Source organism: Trachurus trachurus (assembly GCF_905171665.1).
Source record: "Trachurus trachurus genome assembly, chromosome: 21".
NCBI lineage: Eukaryota > Metazoa > Chordata > Actinopteri > Carangiformes > Carangidae > Trachurus > Trachurus trachurus.
Window position 1 is genome coordinate 26,783,355 of NC_139899.1, and position 15,203 is coordinate 26,798,557.

The window sequence follows — 15,203 nt, forward strand, 5'->3', positions numbered from 1 at the left end:
GTGGTATTGTTTACCTGACCCACGTTTTACCGTCTTTCTCTCGTGGAGTAAAATGACATCCGGTTGGTTTGCCGACGGCCGTCTGCCTGACTGCACCTGAATGCAACACCAGTGCCTCCGTCCTTCCTCACACTACACAGTGGTGACAGTTTTAACAGGCCGAGCAGACAGCTCCACTGAGTTTCCGTGGTTACCTACGGTCACGCTGCCACTGAACGTAAAAAATGGCGATGCAACATGGCCGCCTCGGTTCGGTGCATCTCCCATCTATGTATTTGTAACGACTTGTAACAACTCATTCTAAGGTACGAGAAAGCTTTCATTTGTATGCAGGTGTGATTCGACTTCAGTGAAATGCATATTTATGAAAGCAATATTTGAGTTTTGCTAATAAAAAGCCAAATAAGTTACACACTGGGGCTTTAAAAGAATAGTTCACCCAAAATTCAAATTTCACTCATTATCTACTCACCCTCATGTCGACTAAGGGCTGGGAGAAGTTTCAGAGTCCTCCGTGGCTTCTCTGAGTTACAGGGGGTCTCGGCGTAGCAGTGCATGTCCATATAACGGTTGCAAATGGATACCACTTTTCTTCGTAACAAAAAGACACACCAAAAAACATCCAAATACCTCCATGCTGCTCGTATGTAATGTCCGTCTTGTATTGAAGCCCCGAAATGCGAAATTGTTCCGAAAAAAATTAAATAAGTCTATATTTCAAGCTTGTTTGCAGCGGAAGCTTCTCGAAGCTCCTCTTGCTGGTCCGTCCAAATCTCGCATTTCAGGGCTTCAATACAAGAGGGACATTACATACGAGCACTATGGAGGTATTTGGATGTTTTTTGGTGTGTCTTTTTGTTACGAAGAAAAGTGGTATCCATTTGCAACCGTTATATGGACATGCAGTGCTGCACTAAGCCCCGCTGTAACTCAGAGAAGCTACGGAGGACTCTGAAACTTCTCCCAGCCCTTAGTCGACATGAGGCTGAGTAGATAATGAGAAAATTGAGATATTTCAATTTTGAGTGAACTATCCCTTTAAGTCAGATCTGACGGGAAGCCCACACACCAGTGATGTCTTCACAGGCCCGATGCTCCGGGAAAGCAGCAATTTTCACATTTCCTCCTCCCAGAGGTTGGTACGTCCTGTCCACTCTACTTTGACTAACTCTGTCTGTGTGTGAGGAACATCTGGTGGTGAGCGGTCCGTATTTCAGATGACATGATGCATCATTCGACGCCACGCTGGTTGAAGGTGGCCGACGTGTGCCGTGCTGTGTGAGGAAGCCCACCTGGTGACTTCTTTCACTTTCCCGTGCCCGTTATGTGGGACAGCCTTTTTCCGTCACGGCAGAGCGATGAGTCAGTGATGAAACCCACATGAATAGACTCAGTGTTATCCTGATATAATGGAGAATTTAAGCCGTGACAAACAGGAAAAAAAAAAGATGTTCAATATCTCAACATATTTTTAAAGCAAAATTGGTCTCTGTGCGTAGGCGTTCAGGCTGGATAATAAAATAATGATGGGAAAGGTGGGCAAGAAAACAGACGATGATGATTTCAGTATTTATTAACCCACTTGTGTTCGTGTGAGTGTTTAAGTATAAAACTTGTAAAATGATGTAACCAGCACTGACTATATACTTATATGATCTGTCTTAACTTTAACTCTACTTTACAGTAATATACAATAATATCTACCCGACACTGGGAGAATAACACCTCTAATAACCTCAAGACTCAGGGTTTAGTCACACACTGTAAGACTGGAGATGATGGAGGAACACTAGACCCTAGTGCATGTTATTTCCTATCATGCTCCTGGTGGAAATCTTTATCTTTTCTCTCTCTTTCCTTTAAATTCTACATTTTTTTTACAACTGTCATCATTATTATGATGATTGATGTTATTATTCTTGTCATGATTATAGAAAAAAACTCCCCATTTCCTTAAAAAAAGAGACTGTAATAAGATTTTAGATCACTTTGATATTTGAGATTCCTGTTTTAAATTTTAAATGATGTTCCTTATGCCCAGTTACTTCACATTTTTGCACCTCCATGGTGTCTAAGAAGTTGGTTTGCTATTATTTTCTGTTTCGTGCAAGAGCTGAGACTAGACATTTCAAATAATATATAAAAAATAAATAAATAAAACACTTTCAGGATACTTCAAGTCACAACCCTCACACTGAACAATGGATGTGACGACAGCGTGCAGCAACTCTAGCAAAACTCTCATTATTCTCTGACATTGGAGATTTGTCTGTGACAGTGAAACCCGGTGAGGGGGCGTTTAGTGTGAGGTGACTCAATCAGGTGTGGAAAATTAGCTGCACACAACACTTGTGTATCTGTTTACTGTGGCGTGAACAACGCTATGAAATAGAGCGTTAAATATGGGGAAAGCGCATTTTGGGATTTTTCTTTCCATAGTTACAGTCTACAGTCTACAGACAGTACCAAACAATATTTTTACCCTGCGTTTTTAAAATCATATTCCACGCTGATGTTGCTTCTTTTAGCATTTTGCTAACGACTGAAACCAAGAGCAAAAGTCTCACCAGATGGTTTCAATGTTTGACTCTGAAGCTGCGAGTGCTTTGGATTCTGAGTTTTTTAGGTGTTAAATGTGTGAAGATCATCAGTGTGTGAATGTGTTTCCAGCCCTGTCTGTCTTTGTTTTAGTCATTTCAATGATGGTGTGTAAAAAGCAAATGGAGGGAAAATACAGCACCCTGCAAAAACCTAAACCTCTTCTGAAAAAAGAGTTCATGATCGGATGAGACTGTTAGGCCGGATTTCCACTGGATGCAGGTCATTTGTGGAACGGCTGAGCTGCGTGTCCGCTCAATCAACACCCACCGACTGCGTTTGTGATGCGCACTGCTGCGGCTCCGACAGACAGCAGGAATCACGAGGACCCACGAAATCTCGCGAATTCACGCTTAATTGAGCAATATAGTGGGATGTAGAACCAAAAAAACAAAAACTGTTTATCTAATCCAGAGGAGCAGCAGGAAAACAACTCGATGCTGACCTGTTGATCTGCCTATTTTGTGATTTTACAATCAGCATCTCCTCATCCATGGTGTCAACGGGGTGAAATGATGTCTGAAAACCTCTGACCTGTTGACTTCAGGCCAGCCAGGTGCAGTCCAGGAAAATATGATCCGTGTATTTTATTCTAAAAAATGAACCGGGTGTTTTGTTTTGTGCACAATTGCTGCACTGTGCTCCGACGTCCAGCGTCCGGCAAAAATAGAGCTCACACATTGACGAGAGTTGAAATGTATCGGAGCGGAGATGCAACGCACGCCCATCTGATCCAACTCCAGGCACCATGTTTGGTGAAAACCAAACACAGCACTTCCTCCATAACACACCATTCGTACTGTAGTGGCCACATGATGTTGTGGGGATGTTTCTCTTCAGCTGAGAATGGGCAGTTGGTCAGGATTGAAGGGAAAATGGATGCTGCGAAGTACACTCAAAAACCTGTGTCCCTCTGCTAGACAGCTACCTGGAGATGGGCCGGTCAGTCACCGACAAAATAACAATGTAGTGGCTTAAGGACGGGAAAGTGAATGTCCCTGAGTGGCCGAGTCAGAGTCCTGACTTAAATCCAATAGAAAATCTGTGGATGGACTTGAAGAGAGTAGTAGTCTATCACCACAGAATCTGACTCAACTCGAACAATTCTTCAAAGAAAAATGGGTAAATAATCCCCAACCTACAGTAGGTGTGCAACACTAGTTGAGACATGTCCAAAGAGATTGATGGATGTAATTAAAGCAAAATGTTGATCTATGAAGTATTACATCAGGGGGCTAATGACTTTTTCAACTCTGGTATTCTAGTTTTTTAATTTTTTATTAATTTTCAGAACTCTCACCATTTTTTTCCCATTACTTTGATGTTTTGTAAAATAAACCTGGATAAAACTTTATTTTTTAATGAGTTTTGAGTCATGTCAGCCTGTATGACAAATGATCTTGCCTTCAAAGGGGTATGATGATTTTGTATAACGGGTCTGTTAATTTTAGTTGGGGTAACCGAAGCTGCGTGGACTGAGAGTGTACTGTAGTTTAAAGAGCAGGAAGCTTGTGTGACTCACTGTAGGAGCAGCCGTACACCTCCACTCTGAGCCCCATCCAGCCACTCGGGTTCCAGTCGAGAGGGACGAAACGCAGGAAGCGCGTCCTCACCGGGTGGGACAGCTTGTTCTGGACAACGGCCTCCGAATTCACGTTCCCGACAAAGCTCTGCAGGGAAAGAGAGAGAGAGCAACTGAGTGTGTTGGTGGTGGTGACGGCAGCATATAAAACCAATATAGAACAAGAAGTGACCAACGCTCCGCTGAGAAGCAGCAAATAACCTCCGATCCAGAATGAATGGTAATATTTTCACCGGGGGAGTAGAAGAGTCTCCTTTTAGCTGAACACTTGAAATATAAGCAGAATAATAATAATAATAAAAAATAAAAAAATCTAAATCCTTGAACAGCACAGACAACAACAAAATGCTGACACGGCTAACCCAAGGGCAATGTCTTCTTCCTATCCTTGGCCAATACTATTTAATGTAAAGTGATAAGAATCATTATGCAGTGTGGAAATATGAGAATATCCGTTCCAACCAGGTCCATGTGAGACGCAGGAGAAATGACCAGCGAGGCGGCCCGGGGGCGAAATAAGGCCTGTCGCATTGTGTTTTCTCCCCGAAGAACTAAAAAACAAAAACCTGAGCACTACTGTGAGATGTCGTTCTTCTTTTTTTTCCTCCTCCTCCACCTCCACCCTCCCTCCCTCTTTCCACTTTCAGCCTGTGCACCAAAACAACACCAGGGGACATGAGCGGAGAAACAGACAGAGAGAATGAGAGATGGAGACAGAAACAGAGACAAACAACCTCTCCTCTCAAATGACTGATTACCAGCTCCTTCATAACCGATTCTAGGCAGGTGACATATCAGATCAATACCGTACTCGTACTATGAAAAACGAAAAAAGATATATCATTGACGGTGGTGGGGGCTCCGGGGCCTTTGTGAATGGTTCAACACGGCCAGACAATGCTGATAATTCAGCTTTCCAGCAGCAGCAGCAGCAGCAGAAGCAGAAACACAACGACCGGCAGCACAAATGACGGTGAGATGCCTGTGTGTGGACGGCCGCGGAGCATGGAGCATCATTAAATACACCAGGATGCAGCTCCTTGGTAGATAATCAAGGCAACAGTGCGACTGTTAAGGTTGTTATTGTGATTTATGCCACCGTCATCCCCCTCCCCCACCACCACCACCACCACCACCACCTCAACCCCCTACTCCCATTTTTGAGCCATTTACCGAGTGAAGCCTCGTGGCTGAATCCTAAAACGTGCAGAGGCCGGGCTAATTTATACATGCGCCGTAATTCACAGGAGGGATTAACAAATGGTGCCGGGGCTTACACGTTCGGTTGAGGGAAAATGTATTACTGTGTGGCACCACTACAAACAGCATTTAGAGCAAATGAAATAAGAGAAACACGCTGGCCTTGGAAAAAAAAAAGAAAAAAAGACAGAAAAGAAATAAAAATCAAAACAAGACCGGCTTATTCACAACAGCACTATGGTGAGGTTTTCTACAGGCTTTCGGCCACAAAACCAGATGGAGTCATTGGTGTTGCACTGTGGGAATCAGAGTGTGTTTGTCATACACTGTTGAACCATGAAGCTGGTGGAAAATAATTGAAACTACAAATTAAAGTTGAAGTCAAATTACTGATGATTCAGAATGAATGAACTCTTAAAAACAGGACCACGGATACACAGCCAATCAGCCGCAACCATAAAACCAGTCACCTGTTTTAATGTGATGTCTGAGCCGTGTATTATACTCACTGCAGTACGAGAACATTGCATGAACAACAATCACAATTACAGTTTGGGAAGGGAAATTAAATAAATAAATATATAAAAGTCTCCTTGGGAATTGCTTGTCAGTCAATACCAGTCAAATCTTGGATGATCTTTTTAATCAGGACTGCGTGGGTGTGTGTTGATCTGATTTGACTGACAGCTCCGGCAACATCAGCAATCAAGCCTCCATCTGTCGTCAAATGGTGCTGAACTCGGTTCTTACAATACGTGACATCTCGTTTTTTCTTTCCAGTTGAGCACTTTGCACAAAAAAAAAAAAAAAAAAAAATCTTTGTGAAAGCACAAAAAAAACCCGCTGTAGCAGACAAACAGAAAAAACACATCCACCACGTTGAACATGATACGAAAAAATGAAGTTCTCAACGCATTCAGAACTGAAGAGCAGCTGTTGTTTACATTTTTTTTTCTGTGAACGGCATTGCGCACCATCTAAATCAAGATGTACAAAATGTTTACTGGATGGTGAACTCTTTATTCACACAGAAACTCTTCTTGTGCATGATATGAAGAAGAAGACAATGGCACCAACTATGCAACAGGCCTTTAGGAGACTCTGATTAATATCTGGGTTTTGCACGAAACTTTAACGGGCTCTTCCTTTTGCCAAAGCTCCACGTCTGCACCGAGTTCGAGGGAGATCAAACCTTTGACGTAACGCTGCCGACAAAACACACAGATCCAAACACGGCCTCCCTGGTGGAGCTGATTATTAACCCGTTCTTTCCACTTGAATTCCCACCTGAACTTGTGGAAAAACTCTAATGAAGCGGATGAACTGCGACGGCGGCTGCAGAGCAGTCGCTCTAACGATTCATTAGCTGACAATGCTCACGCACGTCAGCACTGACTCATTAGTATTCGACAGCGATACCACTGCAAGAACACACCGCTGAGGCCATCCCGGGCTATGACGTCTGTGTTTTCTTTTCTTTTTTGTGCTCCCCTTTGGAAAAACTTACAGCAGAACATCCTGTGTGTTCCAGCTGGGAGATGAGGCAAAGAGGCAAAGTCTCTGAATAAAAGGCCTGAGGGTGCAGAAGATTTTCCAGAGGGCCAGAGGACCAAGGTTGGTCCTTATCCGCATAAACAATCCTAACCCCACAGTGACTTCATTATTTCTATTTATGTTTCTGTCACTGCGGAACAGTTTCCCTCCCTGTTCATTAAGACTCTTTACTCTTCCTCTCCAGTGATGAGCTCCCTTGTGTCACTTTTCCTTTATGTTGCATACAGCTCAGGCACATAAGTTTATTTTAATCAATTCATCGGGGGATAAATCCTGCTGCGGGCTATGAAGACGCTGCAGTATGTTTCGGGAGGTCACTGGCCAGTTAAACAGCCTGAGGGAAGACATAGTGAAAACTATGAGTACACGACCTTGCCATGAGTGAAAATACGACTTAAATCCCCAATCTCCGGTCGGTCAACCAGAGGTCCTCTGACCAGGATCAACAGCATCCTAGATATTTCCCAACAATCTCTGATAGAAATGGGAAAAAAACTCTAACTAGTAATGTTGTGGTTTACAACACGAGGCTACACTGCAGGGAGTAGGTTTGATAACATGCTAATTTGTGGTGAGAATAATATTAACCATGATAATGATCTTAGTATTTTACATTTGCCAATTAGAAGCATAAATATAGCTGAAAAGTCTTTTCTACACATATAAACTAGAATTTCCATCTATTTTACAGGTTATTCGACGGTTTAGCAATAGCAATGTCAATCTGTTTGGTTGGTCAGTTGGCCTAAAACTGATCCAGACTGAAATATATCAACAACAGCTGGATGGACTGTGATGGAGTTGTTTTTTTTTATAGTCACAGACCATCCATGGTAACCCAAAGAAAATGAATCCCACTGACTTTCAAGCTAGTGCTAAATCCAGTTCTTCAATATTTTTTGCTACGACTGCTAATAAGCAATTTAGCTAACAGGTACAAATCTTTCTATGTGCTCACACATTTGAATTTCTAATTTATTTTACAGGTTTACAAGGATGGATGTGCAGCTACATACTGTGGAATAATTTTACTTAACAAGCTGAATTTCTTAATGCTAATCTTAGCTTGCTTGCTCCATGTTACCTTATTTGGCAGAAGGTAATGTTGGTCAGTGTTGGTCTGTTTTGCACAAGCATTCATTGTATCCCCAAGAGAGTTAATCCTGTATAACATGCATCAACTAGTGCTGCATCCAATTCTTCAGTGTTTTGCTACAAATGCACAAACTTGAATTTCTCATTTATTCCACAATTTTCGTTAAACTTGGGAGTAAAACTGCACTGCACTGTTGTCTGACCTTCCTTCACGGGGACTGCGCTGCATAATTTGCATATAGCTACTGTCAGTCCTCCAGTGTAACTCTTTGCTGCAAAATATGACTGAAGGCACGAGTGGAAGTCTGCACGTGGCGACACGTCCCCTTGAATTGAATACATAAGGAGCTAATAAGATATTTTTTTTAATTAACTGATGTATTAAACGGTCAAAGTTCTTGTTATCGGTTAACCGTTAAACGGATAATCATGTGCATCTCTAGCCATAAGTGTACAAAAAAGGATAGTATCCGCACACTTGGATCAGATGCAAGTTTCAGTATCTTCAACAGAACAAGACTTCAGTCAAAAGACCTTCACTGAAAGCTTGGTCTGATCCAAGTGTGAAGACACTCTCCTTTTTTCAAAGTTGATTTAGGTTTGAATTTGTTATCAAAATTGCAAAAAACATCATTTTGTAGACACTTGTGGCTTTCAAACTAATGCTATATCTAGTTATTCAATACTTTGCAACAACTGCTAATTAGCAATTAAGCTAACAGATAAAAAAATATATCTTTTTTATTGTTTTTACTCTGCACATACTTACAAAGAGCGATTTTACAACCACAAATAATGTGAACATCACTATACAAGTACAAACTGTTTACAACTATAATTTGAGCCCATTGTTTAGCTAAAAATACCTTAACTGAGTCAATATTATTCACACACAGTGAAGAAAAGGTTATTGTCATATGATTTGTGACTATATAACAAACACTATCTCCGTGCTGTAGCACTCTCAAGTGTTATTATTATTGTGCTGTTAAAATACATGAGTGGGAGCTGAAAATTAGTCTGTAGCAGTCACAAAGAGAACATTTTTATCCTTTATTTTTTTATATATATATATTTTTTTAAATCTACCTGTAAAGTTAACATGTAGGGAAATTAATGTTTGAAATTCCCCTGAAGGAGGAGGAATTTGTTTCACACATTTATTCACAGGTACGTTTAGAAGCGATTCCTAAATAAGGCTTTCCAAGGATAATGATGTTAATCTGGCCCCCCGCTAGAATAAATTCCCTTTCCCACCTAGGAGTATTTGCAAAGAACATACCGCTAAATTAGCATAAAGCAGAGTGAATACATTATACAGACAATTACATTAACAGGAGCTTGTATATATAAATATTAGAGAGTTTGCTTAGAGAGTATCATCAGGTACAAGGCTAATTTTTCACATTAGACACTTGAGAGTTCTTCTTTTATCATTCTTTGTTTTTGACAGCACATAAGGTGATTAGAGTCCACATTTTCATCTCCTCAAAGCTTCCACACACATAAATCATGTTCACAGATTTTCTCCCTTGGCTTGCTCTAATTAGGTTATTATCAGCTTGTAGAAGAGTTTTATCCTGTTGATTAACATGTTACTCCTGTACTTAATAGTAAACTCCTACTGACAGTAACAGATGATGACGTCAACGCTGTTGCAGAGGTCAGAAAGAAATAGTCAGTGTTAGTGAGTCATATTCAGTACTTTTATATTAATAGGTGTCGAAGCCTATTTGTGATTTTATTTCAATTTCTACTGTTTTAATTTTGTGTGGGGTGTTTTTTTTTTTTTAACTCAGTGGTGGATTATTAAAAAATATGCAAAGACTATATTTAATGGTCTGCTAAGAACAATTAGCCACACTCCCAGGAGGGCCAACTTAGAGTGCCATCCCCAGGCCAAAGATTAGAATATATCATATTATGAGTTTGTTTGTTCCATGCTGTTTTGTTTTGATAAATTGCAGCGGGTTAAGGGCATGCTAGCAGGATTATTGACCCATAGCCCAGTGGGTTTTTTTTTTTGATGGAGCTAATTTTTCTGTGGAGCTAATTTGGCTGAGCATTAGCTCCGAGTGGCTGTGAGCTAGCAGTCATATCAGCAGCTGCTGCTCTCTCATTAGTCCCCCCTCAGTTCAGTTTCTGACAGTGAGCTGTTACCTTTGAGCTTCACTTGTTAAAATGCCAGACGGATGTGGGCTAGTATCAGCCAAAGGTCTTGGTGAAAGCTGTAGTTAGTCAGCTCGGGTGTGAGTTTCATTGCAGAGATTGCAGACTAATTGGCTGCTATTCATCCTGCACCATCTTTAAAAAAAAAAAAATCCAAGTTCACATGTGCACCCGAGACGACCGAGAGGGGTTTTAAATTTTCTGTGTGAGTGTGCATTTAATACACATCAGTAAATACGTCAAGCATTACAACCAGTCACGCCATACTGGCTGTCCTGTGAGCCAAGTTTCAGAGGACATTGGCTGTTTTGACTGCCGTGCTGCAGCACTGTGAGTGCGACATGAATCTCAATATTTGAAAGAAAATCAGCATCTTTCCTTTGTCTCTCTTATGAGTCAGTTACAAAGGGCGATAGCTGCAGGTCATGTTGGCAATATCGACACAAAACGCTTCATCTTCTTTCTGCACAGCAGCGTTATTTCCCTTTTTTTTTTTTTTTGCAGACATAATGATATGAGGGCTGACAGTGTGTGGAAGAAGCTGTGAGCCGCTTAACACGATCTTTCAAAAAATCAGTCACTGGATATAATGTCTCAGTGAACACCACATCCAGATTGCATTTTGTTTTTGATGAACTGTCAACTTGTATTTATATTTTTGAGGTGACGTATTCAAAATAGAGTTGTGTTATTGTTGTTTTTGTTGACGTGAATGAATCAACATTGGATTGAGAATCTAAAAAGACTGAAAAAAAAGTTGAAATGAAAAATGACAACAAATCAGTGTTGACATGGTATTTGTTGAAGAAGGAACTAGTTGTCATGGCCACAGCCTCTGTAGTTACAGTATATTGTGCATTATGCTAAATAAGACGTATGGTTCCTGCGCTGTGATTGGCTAAGGCTATGGTAGGCGTCTCCACCTTCTGTGCATCTCTGAGGCTGATTGGAGCTGCACCCGGTCAAACTGGAGCCATTTAGATGAAGCCGAGTCCAAAACCCACAGCTCACTAATTAACCGCACATGGTCGGTGAATTTTGTGAAGCTGGTTGTGAGTCATACAAGTGTACTGAGGGGTTCTGGTGGACAATTAGAGGGTCTGAACTGGACTCAGTTAAAGCTCACACTGACTAACATGTGTGAAAGTCTTTTGTTCTTGTTAGTGTCACTGTGGACAGAGCTGCTGTTACAGTATCTGTTTTAAAGGGGAACTATGCAGGATTTTTTAGCTTAACTATGCTACATTTATACTTTAATTAAACAACTTTGGAGTAATTGTTTAATAAACAGCTTAACTTGTTCCAGGGAGAATGGAGGCTCTCTGCCTTCCACCTAGCGTCTCTTGGCTGAAAACCAACCTTGCAAGATCAAGGCTGCCGTCCCAGTGTCCCAGCTACCATCACAACACAAATGCACCCATAAATTGTAATCTGTAACAGATTAAACTACACAAATATCCACTTTGTAATATCGTATATGATATAAAACGTTATCTACCGCTCTATTGATTGATTTCTCCCTGGCTATGTTGTAAATGGATGCACATGGCCAGGACGAGGGTTAGCAAAACAGCGCAAAAGCAACTGAACTTGCATAGTTCCTCTTTAAATGCAAAGACAAATGTCTTATCCTTTTTGTTATATTTGGTTCCCTTCTTAGTGTCTTTGATTCATGGCTATTATCAGAATTATCTATCACCTTTCCAACAAACAACGTTGCATAATACCAATCACATCTGACCAAGCTTGTCTGTATCACTTCTTTGTTGTGATTTCTAATAATGCTGTCTGTTTTTCACATTTGCACATTTAAATGAAATGAAAATGAAAAAAACCCTGCTAATCTAGTTTCTCTGCAAAGTAAATAAGATGAACCCTCTAAAACTAATGAATCCCTGTAATGCTGGGTCATTTTCTAAAACAACGGGAGCACTGCTGCTTTTAGTAAGCTTTGCTCCAACAGCGTATTTGTCGGGGCACTATTTTTAAAACCGGGGATGAATATGGATCTGTGGAGGAAGGTTGTGACCTGGCCTAACTTGGCCCCGGAGTTTTCCATCTTCTATGTTTGATTTCAGCTCTAATTCCTACATTCCAGTGTACTTTAGATAATGCATTTTTAAATATGGAGGAACATCAATAATTCACAACAACACGCAGCACTAGGCAGAATGTTCACCCCGAAATCTTTGCGCTTTTTTAATGTCACCACAATGAAGAAAAGGAAAAAAAAAAAAAGGATGCCTCTGCTGCAGTGACATGCCAGTGGGCAGCTCCACACTGTGCTAATTTTGCCTCCCGAGTAGAAAACACAGCAAAAAAACAAAACAACAATTTAACATCTTGTTAGGGAGCCTTTGACATTATTGGGGCAAACACAATTAAGAATTAATTACACGTGCCAAGACAAGGCTATTTTCCTTAGCCTTTAAGTCCTTTTTGCGCGGTCTGATGTGACGTCTCGTGGCGTTGCACGGAGGATTAAATAAACCCGGTGTAATAATTGCATTGACACCAAATACTTCCCACACTTTGTAATGTGTCTGAAAAAAGGCGAGAGGATACGTTATCTGACACCGAGCTGCAGTGTCATCAATAAATTGGTCCGCCCGAGCGCGGCGCATGAAAAACAGTTATCTCCCGTGACAGACGGCGAAATCTAATTCTTACTGTCAGTGTTGATGATCTGAGTGTGACCACAAAAAATATTTTAAAAAGTGCCATAAATACTAATACATCACAGCCCACTCATATTACTCACTGACCTTGCTGTCTGTCGTACAGTTTTTTTTTTAATTCATTGTTCAACACCTCGGGAAATATACTAATTCACCTTCTTGCCAGGAATTAGACAAGAAGATTGATATGCTACTGTTACACTCATGTTAAATATGGAGCTACAGCCGGGAGGCGATTAGCCACATGGGGGAGGAGGAGGAGGAGGTAGAGGAGAGGGGGGGAAACAATTACTACTGGTTGGAGCCAAGAATTAGTCCCAAACATTTCTTCTAAAAGACACAACTTGACATTTTTACATTTTGGTTTGTTTATGCCAGAAGAACAAAGACGTTGTTCGGGCTCTTTGGAGGCTGGTCGTCGTGATGCTAATGTGAGATGAGGTTTCTTGTTATTTAGATACTTTGTACATTGTACATCAGGTTTATTGCAAGCAGTGGAGTAGCTGAAGTAACAGTAACTGCAGTGCAGAGACAGCACACGCCTATATGATGCATATAATGTTCCTTCATTTAGATTTGAAAGGCCGTGAAGGTGATGATGGATGATGAAGGTGTCCCTGTGTCATTGCTCTACACATGACCCAAATGAGGAATGATGAGCGATGATGAAGTCTTGAGTTAATGCAAAGAGGAACCAACATTACACCAATCACTAATCAGCTGAAGCCTGTACTTCTATATACTGCATGTCACGATATCAATCTTCTCTTTAAACTCTGAAGCACAGAAACCTATGAAGCCATGAATTCAAGAGGCAGACAGACAACATGCTGCAACCTCCCAAAACACTTCAGGAGAAACAAGATGCAAATTCAAAAAGATGATGCAGATTCAAAAACCAAAAAAGAAATACAACAACCAAAAGACGCTGAAGATAAAAAAAAAAAAAAAAAAACGCTACAGGAAGCCAAAACAAACACAACAAACAGCAGAACACAGAAGTGAGGCTCCATACTGCCCCTAAATTAGAGCATTTTGAGACAGTGCAAGTGTAATTTTTTCATCTACTTGCGCACATGCAACCGGTAAATTCATGTTTTTTTAACACTGGTGAAACGTGGAAGAGCCGACTGAAAGAATCTGGTATCTGTCATTACAGGTGTCAGCAGGCTAATGTGTGTGATGACCATAAATGAAAAAGCCACATGAGAGCGTACGCACAAAGGTCAGGGTTTGTGTGCTTCTTTACACCTGGCTGCACTTTTAATGAGATTATAAAAGAGATAGAGATAATGTAAAGTGTTAGGTTTAGAGCTTATGTGCAGTGTGTGTGTGTGTGAGCGCATCGTTTCTGTTGATGTGTGTTTGTGTTTTGCATTTTCTGATGTGTTTTTGAATCCGCAATCTCTCTGAATTTCCAGCTCATTTCTCCTGATGAAAGTGTTTTGTCCGCCGCCATAATATAGTAAATATCCATGAACAACCCTCAGACACTGTTTCCTCCGCGTCTGAGCTCTTCTACTCACCCTGAATTGCTGATTTTCTTTCGTGTGTGTGATATGAAACAAGAAATAATATACGATATGATATAAGACGAAGCCGCAGCATCCGCGTATAGACTCACCCCGACTCCGTCCTCGTGCCTGTACTGTTTCCACACTCGTCCCGTGTCACTGTAGAGCAGCAGGTAGCTGCTGACCCAGTCCCAGCTGTCATAACGTCCCTGTGTGGCGACAGCCGTCACCTCCATCTGCTCCCTGAGGTCCACCTGGAGCCAGGGCTCTTGATCAGTCACCATGGGGGACCAGCCTCCCGCTCCTGAGGGAACAGATGCAGAGGAGATCCATTAAACATCAGTTCAGTCGATGAGCGGTGGATTGTTGCGGTTTGAGCTCGGTCGCCACCGGGCTCAGATTGCAAAAAAGAAAAAAAAAATGTATAGTGTACACAGGGAGTGTTTGTGAAAGGCTTCAAGGTGAAGTTACACTGCAGCTGCACAGTGGAGGTCCTCACTTCTTGGAAAAGCATCTGATTCGTTTTGAAATGTTTACAGGCTTCTACTAATGCACCTGCTGGAAATGTGTTGATGCTTCCTCCCCCCCCCCACACATACACCCCCACACCACCACCACATTTTCCAGAGATGATTAGCCTGTTAATATTCACTGTAGCTCTGATCAGGTTTTGATGGCATGTGTAGTCTGTCCAAAGCTCATGGGAGCTGTAGTAGTTGAGTGTAATTTATTCAGCGGCAGCTTCCCTTTCACTTGAGAGGCTACAAGTTGTGCCAGAGGAGCGACTCAGACCACAGGGACAAGAGATGATGA

General features: G+C 41.4%; 1 protein-coding gene across 1 annotated transcript in view; it reads right to left on the reverse strand.

The window, feature by feature from the left end:
- The window catches only part of cntnap5a (contactin associated protein family member 5a), a 126,344-nt gene that overhangs the window by 85,201 nt on the left and 25,940 nt on the right, over nucleotides 1–15,203 (reverse strand). The window contains exons 3-4 of the mRNA XM_083997498.1: nucleotides 14,501–14,694; nucleotides 4,121–4,268 (exon numbers count right to left, since the gene is read on the reverse strand). Coding sequence (XP_083853624.1) covers nucleotides 4,121–4,268; nucleotides 14,501–14,694 — 342 coding nt within the window. The remainder of the gene's footprint in view (nucleotides 1–4,120; nucleotides 4,269–14,500; nucleotides 14,695–15,203) is intronic.